General features: G+C 44.4%; 1 protein-coding gene across 1 annotated transcript in view; it reads left to right on the top strand.

Moving 5' to 3' along the window:
• Positions 1–25,066, top strand: part of LOC126267364 (inhibitory POU protein) — a 449,384-nt gene that overhangs the window by 414,348 nt on the left and 9,970 nt on the right. Inside the window, exons 5-6 of the mRNA XM_049972505.1 lie at positions 18,741–18,849; positions 18,907–19,154. Of these exons, the coding sequence (XP_049828462.1) occupies positions 18,741–18,849; positions 18,907–19,154 (357 nt within the window). The remainder of the gene's footprint in view (positions 1–18,740; positions 18,850–18,906; positions 19,155–25,066) is intronic.

Raw genomic sequence — 25,066 nt, 5'->3', positions numbered from 1 at the left:
GTGAAATGATATCAATGATAAGATTCACTGATGACATTTTTATCCTGAATCAAAGTCAAGAAGAACTGCATCTGCTGTTGAATGGGACGATCAGCCTAATGAGTAACAGAATATGGACTGAGAGTAAATCTAAGAAAGACGACAGTACGAGTAATAAGAAGTAGCAGAAATAAGAACACAGAGGACCTTAACGTCCAAGTTGGTAATCACAAAGCAGAAGAAGTTAAGGAATTCTTCTACATTGGAAAGAAATTAACCCATGACGAACGGAGCAAGGAGGACATCAAAATCGGACTTGCATAGGCAAGAGAACATTCCTGGTAAAAAGAAGTCCGCTGGTATCAAACATAGTCCTTAATTCGAGATCGAAATTTCTGAGAATGTACATTTAGGGCACGGGATTGTGCGTTAGTGAATTGAGGTCCGTGCGAAAATCGGAGAATAAGACAATGGAAACGTCTGAGACGTGGTGCTACAGAAGAATGTTGAGAATTAGCTGTGCTGATAACGGGAGGACTGCGGATGCAGAATCGGCGAAGAGAGGAACGCATGGGAAGCACTGACAAAAGGAAGGGACAGGATAGCGGAAAAATGTTATTTCTTAATGCAATAACTTACCAACAGCCATATGTATTGTAGAAATTTTATTTTATGAACTTATTATGTGCCACCAGTTTCGGCATTACACTGATGCCATATTCAGGGCCGGCCACGGCGGCCGTGCGGTTCTAGGCACTTCAGTCCGGAACCGCTTGACTGCTACGGTCGCAGGTTCGAATCCTGCCTCGGGCACGGATGTGTGTGATGTCCTTAGGTTAGTTAGGTTTAAGTAGTTCTAAGTTCTAGGGGACTGATGACCTAAGATGTTAAGTCCCATAGTGCTCAGAGCCATTTGAACCATTTTGAGCCGTCTGCAGGCCCCACACGTCATAGTGGTAAAATCGCTATACACGGAGGGAGCCATATAACTGGATCCGTGAATCAAATCGTTATGCAACTGCTCTCGGTGGCCTGGCGACACAGACTGCTCAAATACATGCCAGCCGTTGTCCCATGGTCCATAATGAATCAACGAAGATGGTAAATTGTTAAGGGGGTAGGACGTCAAACCGGCCTACTTGGAGCAGGAGAGGCACCACAGGACATTTTAATTTCCACTGTCTGTGATTTTACAAGTCTATTCATAAAACTTTGTCAGCATGCCCAGGGAGAATTCAGGATTCACACTCGTAGCAGCGGAAGTCCAGAAACATAACAAAATAATTTTTTTTACATGTGAAATTTCATCATTTTTTCACTTACTATTGGCTGCATTTGTTGCTATAGGTACACTCTTCTTCATAAGTAAGAGAGACTATTCGATGAATTTTGCACAGCATACAAACCATACTTACAGATGTCTTAAACTCTGGAACATATTTAATTTATGAAAAAATGAATGAGCTGTTACGTTTTCAACTTTGTGTTTAGAAAAAAATCAAATTTTGAAGTTAATTATCTCAATTTATACCACAGTTTTTAATAGATTTGTAAAATTCTAGAGTTTCATACACCTGTAAGTACGGTTTGTATGCTGTGCAAAATTCATCACAGAATCTCTCTTACTTGTGAAGAAAAATGTACCTATAGCAACAAATGCAGCCAACAGTACGTGAAAAAATGATGAAATTTCATATCTTAAAAAATTTGTTTTGTTATGTTTTTGCACTTCCATCGCTATGATTGTGAATCCTGAATCCTTACTGCTCATGCTGACAAAGTTTTATGAATTTATTTGTAAAGGTACAGACAGTAGGAAATAAAATGTCCTATGGTGCCTCTCCTGCACCAAGTCGGCCCGTTTGACGTCCTGCCCCTCTTAAGTCATCAGGTAATAACAGGTAATAACCTCCATGCTATTAAAACAGGGGTGTCCAACCTTTTAGCGTACTTGGGGGACAAGGAGAGAGGACGGGTAGTTTTGAGTGGCACACTAAGAATAACCGCTGCTGAAAAAAAAGAGAGGTGTGGACCAATGAGAGGATAGCAGCGTGTGGCGACAGCTTCGTAGTAAAAGTATTCAGTTTATTACAAGCTCACATAAACATATTTTTCACCAATCGTATGTTAGATGCCCACTTCTTACAACGGAACCTCCCCATCGCACCACCCTCAGATTTATTTATAAGTTGGCACAGTGGGTAGGCCTTGAAAAACTGAACACAGATCAATCGAGAAAACAAGAAGAAGTTGTGCGGAACTATGAAAAAATAAGCAAAATATACAAACTGAGTAGTCCATGGGCAACATAGGCCACGTCACGGACGGTGTGAACTCTGGAGGGTCGTGGTCCCGTGGTTAGCGTGAGCAGCTGCGGAACGAGAAGGCCTTGGTTCAAGTCTTCCCTCGACTGAGAAGTTTAATTTTATATTTTCAGACAATTATCAGAGTTCAGGCACTCTCACATTATCAACTTCGCTCTCCACAATTCCAGGTCATGTTCAGATTTGCTTGGACATACGCAGGATTTGACGGTCTACACACGGAAAAGTTTGAAAACGTTAAAAACATATGTTTTGACAGAGCACAGAGAAAACTGTGCGACTGTGAAACTGTTGCATTCATTTTTTGCAGTTTATGTGACATTCTCATGTTTTCATCCCTTTTTTGGAAGTGATTATCACATCCACAAGAAAACCTAAATCGGGCAAGGTAGAAGACTCCTTTTACCCATTCGCCAAGTGTGCTAGTTAGGTGGGTCGACAACATATTCCTATCATGTGACACACATGCCGTCGCCAGTTTTGGAAGTGATTATCACATCCACAAGAAAACCTAAATCGGTCAAGGTAGAAGAATCCTGTTACCCATTCGCCAAGTGTGCTAGTTATGTGGGTCGACAACATATTCCTGTCATGTGACACACATGCCGTCGCCAGTGTCGTATAGAATATATCAGACGTGTTTTCCTGTGGAGGAATCGGTTGACCTATGACCTTGCGATCAAATGTTCCGGTTCCCATTGGAGATGCACCTCCTTTCGTCTACTAATCGCACGGCTTTGCGATGCGGTGGCAACACACAGACACTAATCTTATTACAGTGAACAGAGGCGTCAATGAACGAATGGACAGATCATAACTTTGCAAAAATAAAGTACGTAAACTTTTCGTTCGAGGGAATACTTGAACCAAGGACCTCTCGTTCGGCAGCTGTTCACGCTAACCACGGGACTACGTCGCTCCTGTACTCAGATTATCCTTGATGTTGCCTATGTTGCCCATGGACTACTCAGTTTGTATATTTTGCTTATTTTTTTCATAGTTCCACACACCTTCTTCCTGTTTTCTCGATTGATTTTTTTCAAGGCCTATCCACTGTGCCAAATTATAACTAAATTTGAGGGGGGTGCGATAGGGAGGTTCCCTTGTTAGGTCACTTTGGTACTTGCTTTGGCCCGCGTGTTAGACACCCCTGTACTAATGGATGCTTCAGAGGGTAAAAACCGCAGAGGAGGGCAGGGACTAAAATACATCCAACGTATAATTGAGGACTATAGGGTGCAAGAGCATGCTACTGTGAGGTAACGAGGTTGACACAGGAGAGGAAAGGAATTCACGGCGGGCCACGTGAAACCAAAAAGAAGTAAAAAAAAAAAAGGAAGGCTCAAATTCTGATCTGATGTGAACTACCGCAAGAGACAGGGAATTAATTCGTAGGAGAGGGTCGTGTAGCACTATCCAATCAGATAATGGAAGCACGGATATCGATGGGGCCGTGCGGCGGGCGAGACACTCGGCCAGTGTGGCGTGTAGTTAGGCGCTCGATGAGAAGCTGCCGGTCATTTACGAGTGCGGACCGCAGCGGGGATGACGGACAAACAGCTCATTCCGGCTGCGGCGGGCGGCGCGCGCGGCTGCGACACGAGCAGCAAGTGTCCGGCGGCGGCGGCAGCCCGGGGGACGCGCGAGGCCGGACCGGACCGCATGATTCAGCGCCGCGCCGGCGCTCCCAGCGGCCGCATAGCTCATCGTTAGCGCGCCGCCCCCGGCCGGCGCCGCGGCACAATTTAGTGCGCCTAAATGGGAACCGAGGACGGCCCGCCACGGCGCCGCGCCCCGCCGCGTTACGCTTCATTTGTCGCCCGGCTGACAAGCGGCCGGCCCGCCTAAATAAATCCGCTCCGCTCTGGCCTGCTGCGCCGAGTTCCACACTGCGGCTTCCCTCTCAAACGCCACGTCGCCCCGACCGCGTGCCGCCAGCAGTCTCTCTTAACGGCAAAAAAGTTACGTCCACAACGGCTTCGGTCAGCGGCCGGCGCACGAGTCTGATTTACGGCGAGTGGCTGAAATAATGTTGAGATCCGCAATGTCGGTGGTAACTTTTGAGTGTGGGCACGTTCGCGTAGGCGCGACCCTCCGCAGGTACTATACGCGACGGGGCAGAAAGAGTAACGTTTCCGGACGTTAATACCGTCGAAATTACCAGTGGTCACGGCCATTATTAAAATATGTACACTACTGGCCATTAAAATTGCTACACCACGAAGATGACATGCTATAGACGCGAAATTCAACCGACAGGAAGAAGATAGTGTGATATGCAATTGGATAACTTTTCAGAGCATTCACACAAGGTTGGCGCTCGTGGCGACACCTACAACATGCTGACATCAGGAAAGTTTCCAACCGATTTCTCATACACAAACAGCAGTTGATCGGCGCTGCCTGGTGAAACGTCGTTGTGATGCCTTGTGTAAGGAGGAGAAATGTGTACCATCACAATTCCGACTTTGATAAAGGTCGGATTGTAGCCTATCGCGATTGCGGTTTATCGTATCGCGACATTGCTGCTCGCGTTGGTCGCGATCCAATGACTGTTAGCAGAATATGTAATCGGTGGGTTCAGGAGGGTAATACGGAACGCCGTGCTGGATCCCAACGACCTCGTATCACTAGCAGTCGAGATGACAGGCATCTTATCCCCATGGCTGTAACGGATCGTGCAGCCACGTCTCGATCCCTGTCAAGACATGGGGACGTTTGCAAGACAACAACCATCTGCACGAACAAATGGTCCAAATGGCTCTGAGCACTATGGGACTTAACATCTGTGGTCATCAGTCCCCTAGAACTTAGAACTACTTAAACCTAACTAACCGAAGGACATCACACTCATCGATACCCGAGGCAGGATTCGAACCTGCGACCGTACCGGTCACGCTGGTCCAGACTGAAGTGCCTAGAACCGCACGGCCACACCGGCCGGCTCTGCACGAACAATTCGACGACGTTTGCAGCACCATGGACTATCAACTCGGAGACCATGGCTGCGGTTACCCTTGACGGTGCATCAAAGACAGGGTCACCTGCGATGGTGTACTCAACGACGAACCTGGGTGCACGAATGGCAAAACGTCATTTTTTCGGATGAATCGAGGTTCTGTTTACAGCATTATGATGGTCGCATCCGTGTTTGGCGACATCGCGGTGAACGCACATTGGAAGCGTGTATTCGTCATTGCCATACTGGCGTATCACCCGGCGTCATGGTATGGGGTGCCATTGGTTACAAGTCTCGGTCACCTCTTGTTCGCATTGACAGCACTCTGAATAGTGGACGTTACATTTCAGATGCGTTACGACCCGTGGCTCTACCCTTCATTCGATCCCTGCGAAACCCTATATTTAAGTAGGATAATGCACGACCGCATGTTGCACGTCCCGTACGGGCCTTTCTGGATACAGAAAATGTTCGACTGCTGCCCTGGAAGCACATTCTCCATATCTCTCCCCGATTGAAAACGTCTAGTCAATAGTGGCCGAGCAACTACTTTTGATGAACTGTGGTGTCGTGTTGAAGCTGCTTTTGCAGTTGTACCTGTACACGCCATCCAAGCTGTGTTTGACTCAATGCCCAGGCGTATCAAGGCCGTTATTACGGCCAGAGGTGGTTGTTCTTGGTACTGATTTCTCTGGACCTAAGTACCCAAATAGAGTGAAAATGTAATCACATGTCAATTCTGGTATAATATATTTATCCAATGAATACCAGTTTATCACATGCATTTCTTCTTGGTGTAGCAGTTTTAATGGCCAGGAGTGTATAAATAAGGCAGGGAAAGAACACACTACTTCCGAAAGTACGAAGGGGGGTTCAAGAAGGATGCAACATATTCATTTTCTAAAACCAAATTGGATTTGTTCTCAATTCCAATACATCAAATTATTTCCAACTCTTCTCACTACAAAATCGTATTTTTCAACACAATCTCCGTGAAATGCGACGGCTTTATGCCATCTAAGTGGGAAGGTGTATATGCCAACATGGTACCACTCTACCTGTCGACGTGGGAGCCAACACGTTCCTGCATCAATAGCCTCCCCATCGCCCCTCGTACTGCTTCCTGCGGAGTACATCCTTCATCGGGTCTAACAGACCGATCTCGTAAGGTGCGAGATGCAGTCTGTAGGGTGGATAAGAAAGAAGAGTCCAATGACGTTTTGTGAGCTCCTCTCGAATGGGCAGACTTGTGTGAAGCCTTGCGCTGTCACGGAGAAAGAGAAGTTCCTTTGCATTTTTGTGGCGACGAACACGATGAACCTTCAGTTTCCTGATGGTGGCACAATACAATTTAGAGTTTATCGAGGCACCGTGAGGTAGGGAATTAATTAGAATAACCTCTTTAGAGTCCAAAAGACCCTCGCCACGAGTTTACGTGATGATCAGGGTGTGCCTTTGAACTTTTTCTTCGGAGATAGTTGGTGTGCCGCCACTACATGTATTTCCGGTTCGAAGTAATCGCTTAATTTTTGATCACGTATGATAATGTTCAACAAAAATTGTCACTATCAGCGTCTTAACGGGGAATCAATTCTGCACAGATGGTCCTTTGCTCTTTATGATCAATCAGGCGACTATAAAACCCAGTGGACACACATCTTTAAGAACCCTTAGCGTGCGCCCGACCAGCCGCGCGGTCTAACGCGCTGCTTCCCGAGCGGGAAGGCGTGTCGGTACACGGCACGAATAGGGCCGGTAGATTAGTGTCGAGGTCCGGTGTGCTGGCCAGCCTGTGGATGGTTTTTAGGCGGTTTTCCACTTGCCTCGGTGACTGCGGGCTGGTTCATCTTATTCCATTTCAGTTACACTATGCCTTCTGGGAACATCAGTTTGGATTCCATAGAAATATTGGAACATGTGAGGCTATACTGACCCTACGACTTACCTCAGAAGATAGATTAAGGAAAGGCAGACCTACGTTTCTAGCATTTGTAGACTTAGAGAAAGCTTTTGACAATGTTGACTGGAATATTCTCTTTCAAATTATGAAGGTGGCAGGGGTAAAATACAGGGAGCGAAAGGCTATTTACAATTTGTACAGAAACCAAATAGCAGTTATAAGAGTCGAGGGGCATGAAAAGGAAGCAGTGGTTGGGAAGGGAGTGAGACAGGGTTGTAGCCTATCCCCCATGTTATTCAATCTGTATATTGAGCGAGCAGTAAAGGAGACAAAAGAAAAATTCGGAGTAGGTATTAAAATCCATGGAGAAGAAATAAAAAAGTTGAGGTTCGCCGATGACATTCTCATTCTGTCAGAGACAGCAAACGACTTGGAAGAGCAGTTGAACGGAATGGACAGTGTCTTGAAAGGAGGATGAAAGGTTAACATCAACAAAAGCAAAAAAGGATAATGGAATGTAGTCGAATTAAATCGGGTGATGCTGAGAGAATTAGATTAGGAAATGAGACACTTAAAGTAGTAAATGAGTTTTGCTATTTGCTGAGCAAAATAACTGATGATCGTCGAAGTAGAGAGGATAATATATAGTCTGGCAATGGCAAGGCAAGCGCTTCTGAATAAGATAAATTTTTTAACATCGAGTATAGATTTAAGTGTCGGGAAATCGTTTCTAAAAGAATTTATATGGCGTATAGCCATGTATGGAAATGAAACATGGACGATAAATAGTTTGGACAAGAAGAGAATAGAAGCTTTCAAAATGTAGTGCTACAGAAGAATGCTGAAGATGAGATGGTTATGTCACATAATTAATGATTAGGTATTGAATAGAACTGGAGAGAAGAGAAATTTGTGGCACAACCTGACTAGAAGAAGCGATCGGTTGGTAGGACATGTTCTGAGGCATCAAGGGATCACCAATTTAGTATTGGAGGGCAGCGTGGAGGGTAAAAATCGTAGAGGGATACCAGGAGATGAATACAGCAAGCAGATTCAGAAGGATGTAGGTTGCAGTAGGTACTGGGAGATGAAGAAGCTTGCACAGGAAAGTGTAGAAAACCAGTCTCTGGACTGAAGACCCAAACAACAACAACATACACTATGACAGTCCACGTACGCGTACACCATCATTACTCTACCACGCAAACATTTGTGGTGCACTCGTCTGCTATGAGACGTTCCCAGGGGAGGTGTACTGGGGGCCGAACCGCACAATATTCCTGGATTCTGTGTGGGGCGGCGATGGGGTGGGTGGACTGCTGTGGCCTGTTGTGGGGTTGTGAACCACTGAGGGCTACGGCGGGACGAAGCCTCCCCGTCGTTTCTAATTCACTGGTTCAATACACACACACAAGCACACACACCCTAGTGGACGAGTGTGTCAGCACTACCAACAGATACGTCCAGTTGTGCAGCGATTGTAATCCGTTGGTCACCTCGAATGGGAGTGCCAGCACGTTCCAACACTGCACGGCTCACAGCTATGTGTATGGCCGGCCGGCACGCGGGGAATCGGACACACTTCCGCAACCTTGTTCCGATGATGACAGACGCCTCTACCAAAGACTCGCCGTGCTTTTGTGCACTCTCAGGTCTCCGCAGACGTTCTGCTAGTGCGATGCTCTGGTTTTTGCGTCAAATGAAACTCTACGGCAGCACCCTGCTTCGAACACACTTCCATTACAGACGCCATTTTGAAGCCTCCGTATAGCACCTTCACATATCAGAACTTCATGAAACTATAAATCTGAAGTGGGAACATTCCACAATTTCCCATAACAAATTCTGCATTTTTTCAAACGAAAGGGGCTGAGAAAGAGAGTGCTTCATTACTTATTGAACGCTCCTCGTAGTCGTTATTATGACGTGAGTCGCTTGCACGCAGCTGCTATAAAGCTTCATCACAGGGAAAAGAGAGATTTAGGCAAAATGCGGCAGAAATGATGGCAACACAGATTAGCAACAATAATCGATCATCTATTGATATAAAGTGAACATTACTTAACCTGAGTGTGAAGAGGATATATGGCAGCGTAATGGGTGTACAATAAAGAACAAAACTTTTGAAATGCCCACAATTTATGTTCTAGTAAGGTGGCAAAACTTTCGTCTATTTTCTTTGTGAGTAAGAATGGAGAGCTTCGTGGCGGAAAAACGTGTTGTCGTAAAGAAAACTTATTGGCTCTGAGCACTATGGGACTTAACATCTATGGTCATCAGTCCCCTAGTACTTATAACTACTTAAATCTAACTAACCTAAGGACAGCACACAACACCCAGTCATCACGAGGCAGAGAAAATCCCTGACCCCACCGGAAATGGAAAACTTATTACAAACATGGTGAATGTAATGCAGAGACTGTTCACGAACTCCATGAAATGTTTGCTCAACCTAGTGTACCGAAAAAGACGACTGTGATGAGTCTGATAATTTAGAATTCGGGTTCAGTTGCGGACATTGAACCCTCGGAGCGTCCTAGTATTAGTCCTGCGGAAAACATCCTCATCGTGAATGAAAATATGGCTGTAAATTTATTCTCTGACGTTCACGATGATAATATATCCCCAGAACCAGCGTGAAACGAATTCTCAAACAGGATCTGCAACTTTGGGCCTATAAGATCCAATTGACACAAGGACTGAAGCCGAACGGTCACGGAAAGCGCCGAGAATCTGTCCACTGAGTGCTTGCGGAACAAAGAGCGGACAATAATTTCATCAAGAAAATTCTATTCACTGACGAGGCGCACTTTCTGTAGAGTGGCCTCCCAAAGAAGCAAGATTGCGGGGTTTGAGGCACAGAAAATCAGCGAGTAATTATGGAGAATGAGTGTGTGGTGTGCAATTTGTACTGAGGGCGTAACTGGGCCATACCTGTGCGAAAATGAGGCCCGAAACGCATTAACAGTGGACGGCTAACGCTACTGCAGTGTGCAAAGACAGTTTTTTCTGGTCTGCACTGTAATGTGTGAATGCTAATGAAGTTAGATTTTATTAAAGATAGTACAACTTGTAACAGATCGATTGCCGCAATAGATTTGTTATGAAAGAGATTTCCTGGCCGGGTGGTTTCTCACAACGCTGATTTGAATTAGTCATCAAGATCCTATGATTTGAAGCCATGTGACTTCTATGCGTGGTGGTATTTGAAATATCGAAGTACGCTAGTAAATCACTGTCACTTCCAGAGTTCAAGGCCGAGATACAGTGTGAAATTTCAAAACTGGATGTATAAGTAAGTCGAAAAGTTAAGGAAAATTTCTTCGAAAGAACGAGTGTGTGCCTGTGTAGTCTTGGTAGGCATTTGAGTAATATCAAATTCCTAACATAATCGCAGGTAGCGTACATACACTATAATGATATGTGAAATACTTAATTTCATACATGAATTTGCGTGTCATTATTTACTGAAAATTAGCGTTCTGTGTGTTCACTTACACTAGTTTATCTTTGAATACTGGTCAAGTCGGTTCGAGTGAACAACGTCTAACATAACTAATGGAATATCCAGTTGGACTGTTCTGGGTGTCATGTTTCGATAATTGCTGATGATGTGTTTAGTCACGGTGTTTATTCTGTCGAACTAACTGTTGATTCACTCTGACGAATGGAGCCGTGCGTCCGCTCATATCCGCCTCCGGCGAAGTGATATCCACTTCGGGTCTACTTGCATAACGTAGTACTTACTGTGTACGCCTTCTGTGGCGTCTAACCATCGGCTACTACTAAATCAGCAACATGCCGATAATGTTGCTCCTGTGAAAGGATTTGAATTTGAACATGATCGTGCGTAGAATGATTAAGATATCGGATTATTTTCATTTCTCTGAAGATTTCTATTGAAAAGAAACAGTAGCAGAACAAACGAGAACCGAACCAAGATTCTATTGGTAATCAAGTAACATGTAATTGCGTACAAAGCAACGGCCGCCAGCTTAATTAGGCAAAACTATACCCAGTACCAGCATGGTTCATAAAGAAACCTAACTATTTGGGTTGACTTTACTTCATACTGAACTTCTGTTTTGCAGATAAGATACAAAGACAGAAGCACAATTTAGCAAGTAATGTACCAGTGATTTGAGTTGAACTACACATGAGGAGTATTAATGTGTTGCCCGTGCAACTAATAAAAAGGCTGCTGCCCCTCTTCAGGAACCACACGTTTTTCTCGCCTCTCAACAGATGCCTCTCCGTTGTGTTTGTACCTACGGTACGGCTATCTGTATCGCTGAGGCACGCAAGCCTCCCCACCAATGACAAGGCCCATAGTTCATATTACCACTTACGAAATCTTCATTCTACTTTCACCTTGATTATTTGTGAGAAAATCTTCATTTTACGACGTATAGACTCTTCTCACACGTAACAAAAGTTTCAACAACTGAGCTGGATAAGACACATAAACAAACTCTAAAAGAAATCTCTAAACGGAAACAGATATCGTTTGAATCTCACCCTCATAATGCCTTTGACTTTGACATACATGAACTTTTCTTAGCTCTCTGACATCAAATGCTTCTGGGTTTGATGGAGTGTATTCGGAGTTCCTTAAAGCTGAATGCTCACAGACGAAACAAATGCTCCTACAATTCCTCAACGATAACTTGCTAACTGGAAAACTATCAAAGTTGTCTAAGAAATCTAAAGTAGTTGTTGTTCTGAAAATAGCTAAAGCAGGAACTTATGCGGCTACCTACTGACCTATCTCCCTACTCCGCGGAACAAATAAATTACTGGAGAAGTTAATTCCCCACCGCGTCCAGGAGGGCATTGATAAAATAATCCCAGTCGAGTAGGATGTTTCAGAAAACATCTGTGTTGCTGCGGTCAAGTGATAACCGCCACAGCATTAGCTGAATCCGTATTTCAGAGAAGTCTCACATAGGATGCAGTTTTCGTAGATTTGGCGGCAGATTACAATACGGTATGGAGAGAGGGGGTAATGATCTAGTATATTTATGTTACTGCACGGAAGAAGTTACCAAGTTTTCTCAACAGCATACACTCTGATGGAAGATTTTCGGTTTTTATTAATAGAGAAGCTAGCAGATGAAGAACCCCGAACAATGGCGTGTCCCAAGGATCTATTCTGGCTCCCATTGCCGGCCGCGGTGGTCGTGCGGTTCTAGGCGCTACAGTCCGGAGCCGCGCTACTGCTACGGTCGCAGGTTCGAATCCTGCCTCGGGCATGGATGTGTGTGATGTCCTTAGGTTAGTTAGGTTTAATTAGTTCTAAGTTCTAGGGGACTGATGACCATAGCAGTTGAGTCCCATAGTGCTCAGAGCCATTTGAACCATTTTTCTGGCTCCCATTCTGTTAAATTTGCCTGTCGACGATGTTAGAGCTACTAGCTTCAAGAATGTCGAGCAAGAAGACAATCAGCACTGCACGCACCTGTCAAAGGAGTGAAGTTCAAGAATAAATCTAGTCCACAAAATAGCCTGAAACAGCTAGGTAACAATTTCAGACACGTCAGGCAATGCTGTACTTCCACTTGAGGGTTCAGCTTCTGTGTACTGTGTCCCTACATGGAAATATCAACGTACTTACAAATGAAATAGTCGCAATACTGAATGATACAGTTAGAACCATCTACTCTCACTCAGTACAAAAGAAGGCATGGTGCAAATTCTTAAAGTCGAGTTAGATTCATTTCCAAGTAGCGCTTCCCAGAAAGTACCAGCTATACGCCTGAAGTCACGCGAGCCACCTTCAGGTAGATCTTCGGTTCACAGACATTTTCGATGTCACCGAGAAGCGGGAAGGAAGGTGAAATGAAAACCTACTTCAGAACCCCTACCACATTCAAAATTCAACTACAGCTGTGGCAGGATTTGACTGCGAATGGTCGATACTCAATATAATCCGAAAGGGAGAAAGGATACGTGGCCACATCTTGAGGACGTGGGACTACTGTGAAAGTGATGTGTGCGGCTGTGGTGTGGAGAAACAGAGAAGAGGACATATTGTGGAAAAAAATCCCTCTACGTTTTCGTAGCTGATCTCAAAGTGACAAAAACTGCTGCAATCTGGTTTTCAGGTTTAAACATTACCTCTTACGTATGTACGTATGTGTATGTCTTCTGTTACGCCCTGTAATGATAATAATAATAATAATAATAGCTACGTTATAGATACATCAGTAACATATTTTTCAAATGTACGTACGGACGTACAGACTGGAAAGCCGGTTATGGCTGTTAGGTGTGCGTAAAATAGCTTATTTGTCTGAATGAAATGGGTGTTTTCTTTTCTGAAGAGGGCTTCACCTGAAAGCTAAATGTCTGACAGTCTTTTCGTTGCGTTTACACTGTGTAATCAAAAGTATCCTGACACCCATGAAAATATACGTTTTTCATACTAGGTGCATTGTGCTGCCACCTACTGCCAGGTACTCCATATCAGTGACCTCAGTAGTCATTAGACATCGTGAGAGAGCAGAATGGGGCGCTCCGCGGAACTCACGAAGGGTGATTGGGTGTCACTTGTGTCATACGTGTGTACTCGAGATTTCAAGGCTCCTTAACACCCCTAGGCCTACTGTTTTCGATGTGATAGTGAAGTGGAAACGTGAAGGGTCACGTACAGCACAAAAGCGTACAGGCCGACCTCGTCTGTTGACTGACAGAGACCGCCGTCAGTCGAAGAGGGTCGTAATGTGTAATAGGCAGACATCTATTCAGACAATCACACAGGAGCTCCAAACTGCATCAGGATCCACTGCAAGTACTATGACAGTTAGGCGGGAGGTGAGGAAACTTGGAATTCATGGTAGAGCGGCTGATCATAAGCCACACATAACGCCGGTAAATGCCAAACGACGCCTCGCTTCGTGTAAGAAGCGTAAACATTGGATGACTGAACAGTGGAAAACATTGTGTGGAGTGACAAATCAAGGTACACAATGTGGCGATTCGATGGCAGGATGTGGGTAAGGCGAATGCACGATGAACGTCATCTGCCAGCGTGTGTAGCGCCAACAGTAAAATTCGGAGACAGTGGTATTAAGGTGTGGTCGTGTTTTTCATGGAGGGGGTTTGCACCGCTTGTTGTTTAGCGTGACACTATCACAGTACAGGCCTACATTGATGTTTTAAGTACCTTCTTGCTTCCCACAGTTGAGGGGGCAATTCGGGAATGGTGACTACATCTTTCAATATGATCGAGCACCTTTTCACAATGCACAGCCTGTGACGGAGAGGTTATACGATAATAAAATCCCTATAAAGGACTGGCTTACATAGAGTCCTGACGTGAACCCTATAGAATTCCTGTGAGATGTTTTGGAACGCCGACTTCGTGCCAGGCCTCACCGACTGAGATCAAAACCTCTCCTCAGTGCAGCACTCCGTGAAGAATGGGCTGCCATTCCCCAAGAAACCTTCCAACATCTGACTGAACGTATGCCTTTGAGAGTGAAAGCTGTCATCAAGGCTAAGAGTGGGCCATCACCATATTGAATTCCAGCATTACTGGAGGAGGGAGCCACAAACTTGCAAGTCATTTTCAGCCAGTTGTCCAGATACTTAAGATCACATAGTGTAACTCGAACACAACGTGTGATCTTCACGTGAGTAGCAATCTATCCTTTCACGTGTACTGGTAATATTCCATTCTGGAGTCTCCATTGTTTGAAACAGAAAGCAAAAATGATGTAATCTAGTGCAAGAACTAATGAACAAATGGCGTAAATTTGAGCAAATACTTATGAAAGAATGCTGTGTAAGGCGAATTAGAGAAGATTCAGTAAGTGACGGGTCTGAGGAATCAAATAATACTGGACTGATAGGGTGGGGAATGAGACGGTTCTCTGCAGAATCGTCGAAGAAAGGAATATATAGAAAACATTAAGAAGGGGCAGGATGATAGGACTTGGTTAAGACATCAACGAGTAACCTAATGATACTAGAGGTGTCAGTAGAGGGTGGAAACTGGAGGAAGACAGAGGCTGGAATACATCGAGCAAATAACTTAGGGCCTAGCTTGCAAGTGCTACATCAAGATGAAAAGTTTAGAACAGAAGAGGAATTCATGGCGGACAGCATGAAACCAGTCAGAAGACTGATGACACAAAAAAGGGAAATCAGTATTTGAGAAATCGAGTTCGATCGTATGAATGAATAAACGCGAAAAACAAAAACAGAATGTTAATATATTACAGTTAACGTTGCAGTTTAACGTGGTGATGAAATGAGGACACTAAAGGATTAGCGAGGAACGGAATAAATCCGTTGCTGAATCGCATAATGAAAGATTATTTATACAGTATTCGCAAGGTGAGATCTCAAGCAGAAGTCAAGATAGGGCGTGTTCAGAGAACTAATCGATGTAGCAGTCAATAGACCAGTGCAGAGAGGCTACAAAGGTACAAAGCGTGGAATAGCTAGAATAAACTTCAGAGGAAACTCGGTGTAGTGAACACATAAGAATGAGGAACTGGGAGTAAGTAAGGAAAAACTGAGGATAACTTCTGTCAGTCGCATCCTTGTAGGGGTGTAAAAGATGTCCTGAAGGCCGTAATCTGATCACGTTCGATGAATAAATAAATAAAATGAAGTAAATACATGACGCGTTGAATGTACCGTCCCTAGGATCCGTTGGGTTCATAAATTATTTATTACATTATTTATGTAAGCATCAAATTTTTATTTTGGAGCAAGACACATTGTTAACACACGGTGGCAGGTGCCCTCTCTTTTGCCTTGGGTCCCGTGGAATGTGTGATGCTGCCAGAAGTAAAGATTTCATGCCCCCAAGTTCGCAAGCTCCCACACAAAGGCGCCTGCTCAGGGAGCCGAAGGGCTCTTTTCAAAATTAATCGTGAGCCTTGGTAACCGCCCCAACCGAATTTAAAAGTTAACGCCTGTGCAGCGCAACGGAAACAGAAATAGCTTGTTATAAAATGAGTGATACGTTTAGTGATACTAATAATATTTACTGAAGATACAGGGATACACTATATTGCACTGTTCAGCCCCGGTATATGCCGATATGGTGTCTAGAATTCTCTTACGGGTACTGCCGATTTCTAATAACAGAGGACTGAAATACTTAAACAGCTTTTACAGATTATATTTATTTAAACTAAGTAATTAAGTTCACTTCTTTCGTTTTAAAGTATTATATCTACAACTGAACAGCTTATAAATTTAAGCATCATTTCCGTTATACAGTAGATTCATATTCAACTATAGGCAACAATGAGATAACACGATGTTTTTACTTGATTTTGCAGAATACGCAGAGGGAGGATGAAAATTAACCGAAAACCCAAAGCATGCACAGAAATCGCTAGATATTCAAGACATATCTCCAGTTATCGTCTCACGTTTGAAACCACACAAATCGTGAACAAGTCGATGTCATGTTTCTCGGTTGACATTATGTTCTCGTTTTCGTGGAGAGCAGTGTCATTATATATAGGTGACGGAAACTTTTGTCTCATTATGCATATGAAATATGTGAAAGTGCCTAACACGAGGACAATGTTCTTTTAAAATGATGATGGGACATAGATGCACATAATAGTGAGATAGGGAAACAAAAAAATTGATAATTTGCTTTTCACAGAAAGTCTTGAAAACGTAATGTATTCTTAAAGTTGAAGTTGTCTTTAAGCAGTTTATGTTGTTAGAGCTGTAATGAGAATGGCATAATACAACGAAACAGCGAATGTGAATAAATACATTTAAGAACAGCTGAGGAGAAAAATGTGATTTCTTACAAAAAGTTTCTGAAAATAGTATGTCTGTAAGTTGCTTTCCTCCGAAAAATGATTCAGTAACTCATTAGTGGAATGAAATATACAGGATAAACAAGTGTTTCGTTTTGATGTAACCTACAGCTGTATTAAATCTTAATGCAATAGTAGCTGAACTAAAGTGCTTCACTACTTACAGGTAGTGAATTTACCAGTTAATGTTTTGATCTACATGAACCACCAATAAGAAGAAAAAGGTTTTTACAAATAAGAGTATTTTTAATTTTATACACGATCCGTAGTTGTGGACGTGACTATGCTGTAAGATGTGTTCACATCCTGCCACAATTAGCGTTTTTGCGAGCAACGAGAGGACCACGCCCTAATCATGCGCAGCACCCCACACCGTAACACACATTCTCCGTATAGCATTACATATGAAAGTAGGTAACGTTCTCCAGTGTTTTGACAAATTGGAACGTTTCCATAGGATTACCAGAGGATATAGTGTGATTCCTGAATTCTAAATCACTCGTTTCCAGCCATTCATTGTCCAGTGGCGTGAATCCTTACACAGCGTAAACTTTTCTTACTGTGTTGCATTTGGGGAGATAGTCGGCCATTGTGCTTGGTGGACTGCTGGCAGCACTTTGCGACTGACGAGTGATCTTTCCGTTAATTTCATGCTAATTTTACAACTTTCCCCTGCAATGCTCGATGGTCCGTCTTCCTCAGTATATGAAGTCCGCCTGGTATTGGTTTCGCTGAGGTAACCCCTTCTCGTTTGCACTTCACAGTCACATCATCGACAGTCGACTTGGTAACTTTAGAAGGGTTGACATGTCGCTCTTGGATTTGTTAGTCAGGTGACATTCAACGACTAGTCCACTATCTATGGCTCTTCAATGACTAGTCCACGTTCTGAGTCCTGATCGATTCAATCAGCTGTTACCGCTTTTCTAGTGATAATGCAATACTCTCCGCCTACTTTTATACTGGTGGGTCCACCTCTCGTGACGTCTATATCGCTTTACTAGGGATGTACCAGATACTTTTGGTCAAATACTGTATGAATCTTCTTGATTTTAAGAATATGAAGTGCCGAAAATATTTTTACGGCCAGTTTTAATTTGGATAATGTGTATGATGAAAATTGTACTTCTTAAAGACATCATAGTCGCTGTTGACTGTATAAAATATTTATTGTTACTATCGCAATTTCGGCCTTAAGGCCATTTTCCCGTAAACTGCAAAAGTTAGAGTCTGTCAGAATATAAAACTATCTGACACGAGTTCATGCCGGCTGGAGTCGCCGTGCGGTTCTAGGCGCTACAGTCTAGAGCCGAGCGACCGCTACGGACGCAGGTTCGAATCCTGCCTCGGGCATGGATGTGTGTGATGCCCTTAGGTTAGTTAGGTTTAATTAGTTCTAAGCTCTAGGCGACTGATGACGTCAGAAGTTAAGTCGCATAGTGCTCAGAGCCATTTGAACCATTATTTCATGTCGTCGTCAAAATTATATTCTGACAGAATGTAACTTTTGCAGTTTACTTGAAAATGGTCGTAAGGCCGAAATCTCCATAGCAGCAATAAATATTTTATACAGTCAACGGTGATTATGATGTCTTTTAAGAAATGTTATATGACTGTGAATCCCAACCGTGAGAAGTTAATCAAAATTGTGCTTGTTGTATTAATGACGATGCCAAGTAGCACCTAAGTCCAGGACGGGCACTAAACGGAGGCGTGTCTCGTTTCTGTGACCGCAGGACGGCCGGGAGGCGGTGCTTGACAAGCAGTTGTGGATGCTGCAGATGGGACACCACGGCATGGAGGGACTGGATATGCTGGACCCCATCTCGAGCACCTCGATGACGACTCTGGCGCCGATGGGCGAAGGCGGCGGTGGCGGGGGCGGCGGCGGCGGAGGCGGCAGCGGCGGCGGCGGAGGCGGAGGAGGCGGCGGGGGCGGCGCGGGAGCGGGCCAGCAGGTGCACGGGCACGCGCCAGCCGTGTACGGGCCGATGGGCAACGTGATGGCGAGCCACCACGCGCACCACGCGCACCACCACCACCACCACGGGCACGGGCCGCCGCTGCCCGGCGCGCACCACGGCCACCCGGCGCACCACCACCCCGCCCACCCCGGCCACCCCGCGCACCACCCGGCCATGGCCGCCGCCGCCGCCGCCGCCGCCGCCGCCGGCCTCCACCCCGACTCCGACACGGTACGTAGCCGCACGCCTTCTACCCGCTGTGTCTACCCTGCTGTCCGTGTACTTCATTATACGGCTCCCTGTCACACCAGAGCTTTCCCTCCAACATCACAAGATGCTCTCAACTTATTACAATGAATATACACTAAAGAGACAAAAAAGTGATACACCTGCCTAATCTCGTGTGAATTACGGCGTGCGTGTGACGTAGGTGACGTTCTTCCGTCTCAATGGTCTATTTTTAAATAAGAGCGGAGAATATCTTCGATGTTGCTCTAAACCAGACACGGGCAATCTTTGGCAACTCGCGGGCGTAGTTCAGAAAATTGCTCTTAGCGTGTGAAGTCAAAATTATAGCGTCCACGACAGTGAATGGCATCCTTTTTCCGACACGCCACGTCAACAAATTGCGCCTCAAAACATGCCTTCCAGAGAGTACATCCATTTTATGTTCAACCGATCTTCATAAGTCTACATTTATTATGATGTTGTCAAAACTGTGTCATTACTTATGACGCTTTACAGTAGCTGTATTAAAAGCTTTCGTTGCAGAATTCTACAGCGTCTCTCCTTTTCCCCCATGAATTTCTTTCGCGAGAAGGATTGAAGCCAGTTACGGGCCGGCAGACTCCCCAACATAGTTTTTCTACGCCATGACGTCAGAAACTCAGCACATTCAACGTTCCATGTGACGACCGTTTATGGCTTAATCCTTGAGTGTGATGTTTACGTCGACTTATTAAATGTAGACTGAAGAGCCAAAGTAACTAGTACACCTGCCTAATATTGTGTAGGGGCCTCACGAGCACGCAGAAATGGTGCAACACGACGAGGCGTGGACTCAACTAATGTCTGAAGTAGTGCTGGAGGAAACTGACACCATGAATCCTGCAGGGCTCTCCATAAATCCGTAAGAGTACGAGGGCATGGAGATCTCTTCTCAACAGCACGTTGCAAGGCACCCTAGATATGCTCAATAATGTTCGTTTCTGGGGAGTTTGATGGCCGGCGGAAGTATTTAAACTCAGAAGAGTGTTCCTGGAGCCACTCTGTAGCACTTCTGGGTGTCTGGGGTGTCGTATCGCATTGTCCTGTTCCAATTTCCCCAATGTGTCGGAAAGCAAAATGGACATAAATGGACGCAGGTGATCAGACAGGATGCTTACGTACGTGTCTCCTGCCAGATTCGTATCTACACGTATCAGATGTCCCGTATCATTCCAACTGCACACGTCCCACAGTCTTACAGAGCCTCCACCAGCTTGAACAGCACTCCGTCTTCAGGCCACGAGTGGCATCACGAGGCTGAGTGCACCCCGAAAATTGGCAACAGCCCATGGCGGCCTGGATGGTCACCCATCCAAGTGCCGACCACGCTTAACTTCGGTGATCTCACGGGAACCGGTGTAGCCACTGCGGCAAGGCCGTTGCCTAACTTGAACAGACACATACCGTAATGTAGGGTCCATAGATTCATGAAGTTGTTTCCATACTCGTACACATCCACCCACTCGATACAATTTGATACGAGTCTCGTCCGACCAGGAAACATGTTTCCAGCGATCAACGTCGGTGTTGACGAACTGAGGCGAGACATAAAGCTTTTCTGTGCAGTCATCAAGGGTATAGGAGTGGACCTTCGGCTGCTAAAGCCCATATCGATGATGTTTCGTTGAAGAGTTCGCACGCTGACTCTTGCTGATGGCCGAGCATTGAAATCTGCACCAATCTGCGGAAGGGTTGCACTTCTGTCACGTTGACCAATTCCCTTTAGACGCCGTTGGTCCTGTTCTTACAGGATCTTCTTCCGGCCACAGTGATATCGGAGATTTGATGTTTTACCGGATTCGCGGTATTCACTGTACTCGTAAAATGTTCGTACGGGAAAATCCCCACTTCGTCGTTACTTCAGAGATGCTGCGTCTCTAGCTCGTGCGCCGATTACAACACCACGTCCAAACTCACTTCAGTTTTGAGAACCTGCCATTGTAGGAGCAGTAACCGATCTAACAACTGTACCAGACACTTGTCTTTTACAGGCGTTTCCGACCGCAGCGACGTATTCTGCCTGTTTACATATCTCTGTATTTGAATACGTATGCCTATACCAGTTTCTTTGGCGTTTCAGTGTACAAATATTCAACATTATCTCCATTATCTCCCTCCAGTTACTTCGATCTGGTGTATTTCCTTCTTCTGCACAAAATTTTCTCATTGTCACCTACGTTTTTTGGGGACAGGTAATCATCGGTCGAACTCTCCCTCTTCCCTCAGTTTTCCACCTGGGGTACCAGTTTTGATGTTCTTGTTTGCTCCATTCTTCTTACATGTCCGTACCACTGTAATTATCTTCGATGCACTGAAACACATATTTCTTCTTCCACTTCCATTATGTTTATCGCTTCGGTGTTCCTTGTATTGTTTTTCCTTGAGGTTTCTGCTGATCTTCTCCAGAAATCCAGCTTTTCGAATTTCCTCTCTCTGTACAGCTCATCCAGTTGGTTAGTAAGATATTCTGTTTTTTGATAACTATATTTCATTGCCAGCTGATTACATATATAACTTGAATCCTTCCGTTGTGTGACGATGGCTTGTTCATCACAAAATGGTAAGTGGTGCAGACACGTTCCATCTACAGTTTCTAATCCCATTCTCTTATATTTACCGGACCATTTCGGGAGATAATTATTTACACGTATTTTAAATAGCACTGGTGCATTCGCAGCCTTATAAAATGCCTATGCTTGCTTTATACTTCTCTGGACGTGTATTACCTGTTTTTATTACGCAAACACTAACTTTACACATTACTTTCATTACTTTCTTTACGAGATTCTCTATGCCTACCACACGTAATGCTTACCAAAAATATAGTTTCTTGTTGTTGTTGTGGTCTTCAGTCCTGAGACTGGTTTGATGCAGCTGTCCATGCTACTCTATCCTGTGCAAGCTTCTTCATCTCCCAGTACTTACAGCAACCTACCATCTAAGCTGCCCTCCAATACTAAATTGGTGATCGCTTGATGCCTCAGAACATATCCTCCCAACCAATACCTTCTTCTAGTCAAGCTGTGCCACAAACTCCTCTTCTTTCCAACTCTATTCAATACCTCCTCATTGGTTATGTGATCTACCCATCCAATCTTCAGCAATCTTCTGTAGCACAACATTTCGAAAGCTTCTATTCTCTTCTTGTCCAAACTATTTATCGTCCATGTTTCACTTCCACACAAGGTGGGTGGTTGGGAGTCGTGGCTGGATACTGCAATCAGAAAAGAACACTGCCCGCGAAAGGCTAGGTTCCTTGTCCGATTCCCGGAGCGCCACACGGTTTTAATCCGCCAGGAAATTTTAAAACAACGCACTCTCCACTGCAGAGTAAAAGATTCAGTCCACAATGACGTCTTTGAATTATAACGATCCACAAGAGATGATGGACCCCTTGTAGTAAAATACTCCGAATATATCTCTGAACGGCCTTAGAAATTTTGCCGGTGTTGTTAGGTTTCATCTTGTATACGTTTTTAATGAGAAGGTCATTCTAAAAATGAAGAATGTTAGTTTCTTAAGACATGTTTATGCGAGATAATGAAAGAAAACGTATTACACAAGATATGTTGAAACCTTAGCTTTTTTTTTCTTTTACGTAGTCGCCGTTCAGATCAAACAATTTTTGTAGCGCAACACAAGCTCTCCTATGTCTACTGCGTACCCAGCTGCTGCTAAGTTTACGAACAAATCACTGACGTCCTCTTTAAGTTCGTTTCTTTCCATACTGCTTTCCGCCCAAAAATCTTTCAGTTTGGGGAAAAATCTAATAGTTAGGGGCCTAATCCGGGATGTAATGCGGACAATTAAAAAAAAAAAAACATGTTTTCACAGACACCGTTGCCCATGTCCGCCATTTCTTTGAATTTGAAATAAAATAACAGTTCCGTGAAAGGTAAATGTGAACAAATTTTTTGATAACTTAGGAGAAAAAAAACCAAGATAGGGTAAACGTCAGAGGCGTCCGTTTGATGTCTGCAAGTGAATACCGCGATATATATAATTGAGACGTTGATCTCCAGACATCATACTTTCTTGTGTGTCACTGGTAAGACAATATGATTGAGCTAGATCTAACTTGCTGGGTATAATATAGGTATAAGTACGCTTATGTACAGGTTTATGTCTTAGGTAACAATCCACTGGCACTGCCAAAAATTCTACGGTATTTATATGTACAGTTTTAAAGTGGCATTTAGGTAATAATGACCGACCTCTATTTAACCTAATGTCTCTAAATGAAACATATGTTGTCAAAGTGTCTGGAGTTCAGTTAATGTGTCTTCTTCTTCTCCTACCATCTCATCGATTCTCTCGTTTTGCTGGATATTCACTTGCCCTCTGTATGACAAAGAGCTTAGTTATTTTTTGTAAGATACTTCAGAATTTTGTCTGCTAATTTATTTAGATCATTCCACTGGTCTACTTTCCAACGCACTGTGTTCTGGGGTTCCTAATTCGTCACATGTGCAATTTTGTGACGCCGGCTGCTGTGGCTAAGCGGTTCTAGGCGCTTCAGTTCGGAACCGCGCTGCTGCTACGGTGGCAAGTTCGAATCCTGCCTCGGGCACGGATATGTGTGACGTCCTTAGGTTAGTTAGGTTAAAGTAGTTCTAAGTCATCGGGACTGATGACCTCAGATGTTAAGTCTCATAGTGCTTGGAGCCATTTCAACCTTTTTGCAGTTTTATGTGTGACTTAGACTCACACGGTTTAAGTGCACGGTGTGAGGTCTGTCTCCAGTTAATAAATGCACCATGCCGCGGCTGGGTTCGACAAGTTCTATTCTTAACAGCTCTGAGACGTCGGGGAAATCGTCCCTTATCGGTCACCTCTCATTGACTTTCCTAGGTCTCCATTCAACACATTTTGAGCTCGTGCTTGTTGTTAATAGGTACAATGGTTATCAGTCTAACATGGTCTAGTCTACTAGCGAGTACGTCGCTGCCCAATATGTGACAGTAGCATCAGTTGTTTTCCTAATCACCACGCACAGTGCTATCACTGTTGTGGAGCAGAACGCCCCAGATAGTTTAACCAGGTCACTCCTTTGCTCTTGTCAAACAACTGCTCTCATTGCGATGAGAGTTAACCGGTGTTAAACAGCAGAAGAAAATTATTCTTCGACGCATCAGAATGTAGGCGAGTGTTATCGTGAAGAAGCACAGTCCCGCTGGGAAATAATCCGTGCCGTTTCTTTTGAACGGAATGGCGTATTCGGTGCAGGGTTTGACAGTAGGGCCCCTCATTTATGGTATCTCTCCTAGACTTAAAGTCGATGAGGTCTTGCTAATCGATCAAAACACTGAGGCTATAGCCCTTCTGGTGCTCAGGATTTCTCTGGCTTTTCCATAGCCCAAATCACCCCACTAACAATTTCGTAAAAACATCCTTCCTCGGCTTCTTCTTCTTCTTTTCTTCATCCTGAGTCATTTTGTATTTGGCAGTGTTGGCGGTAGGAGGGCAGCAGATGATCCAGTCACCGCCCCCCCCCCCCCCCCCCCGATCAATCACCTGGGACGGAATATGTGTACCCCATCTGTCTAGTGTTACCCATGCGAAAGTATGCGAACGTATGACTGAGGTGGAACGTGGGTACCAGCTCGGCATTCACCTAACCAGATATTGGAAAGCCCCTAAAAATCACATCCAGGCTGGTCGGTATACCGAGCGGATTCGGTCTGGGGCCAGCGCGTCTCCCCGAGTCTCGAAAGAAGCGTGCTAAAGCACGTGGCTACCCAAGTCGGTAATTTTGATAATGAACTAACTGTGAAATTTCAGGATAGCACCAGCTCAATCTGTCTGTAATGAAATGTATATATTTATATCATGTTTAATATTTTGCACAACCCTTCATTTGAGTCTGCCAGTCACAG

The sequence above is a fragment of the Schistocerca gregaria genome, chromosome 4, assembly GCF_023897955.1.
Source record: "Schistocerca gregaria isolate iqSchGreg1 chromosome 4, iqSchGreg1.2, whole genome shotgun sequence".
Lineage (NCBI taxonomy): Eukaryota > Metazoa > Arthropoda > Insecta > Orthoptera > Acrididae > Schistocerca > Schistocerca gregaria.
Note: the sequence above shows the minus strand (reverse complement) of the source record. Positions and strands in the feature narration are given on the sequence as shown.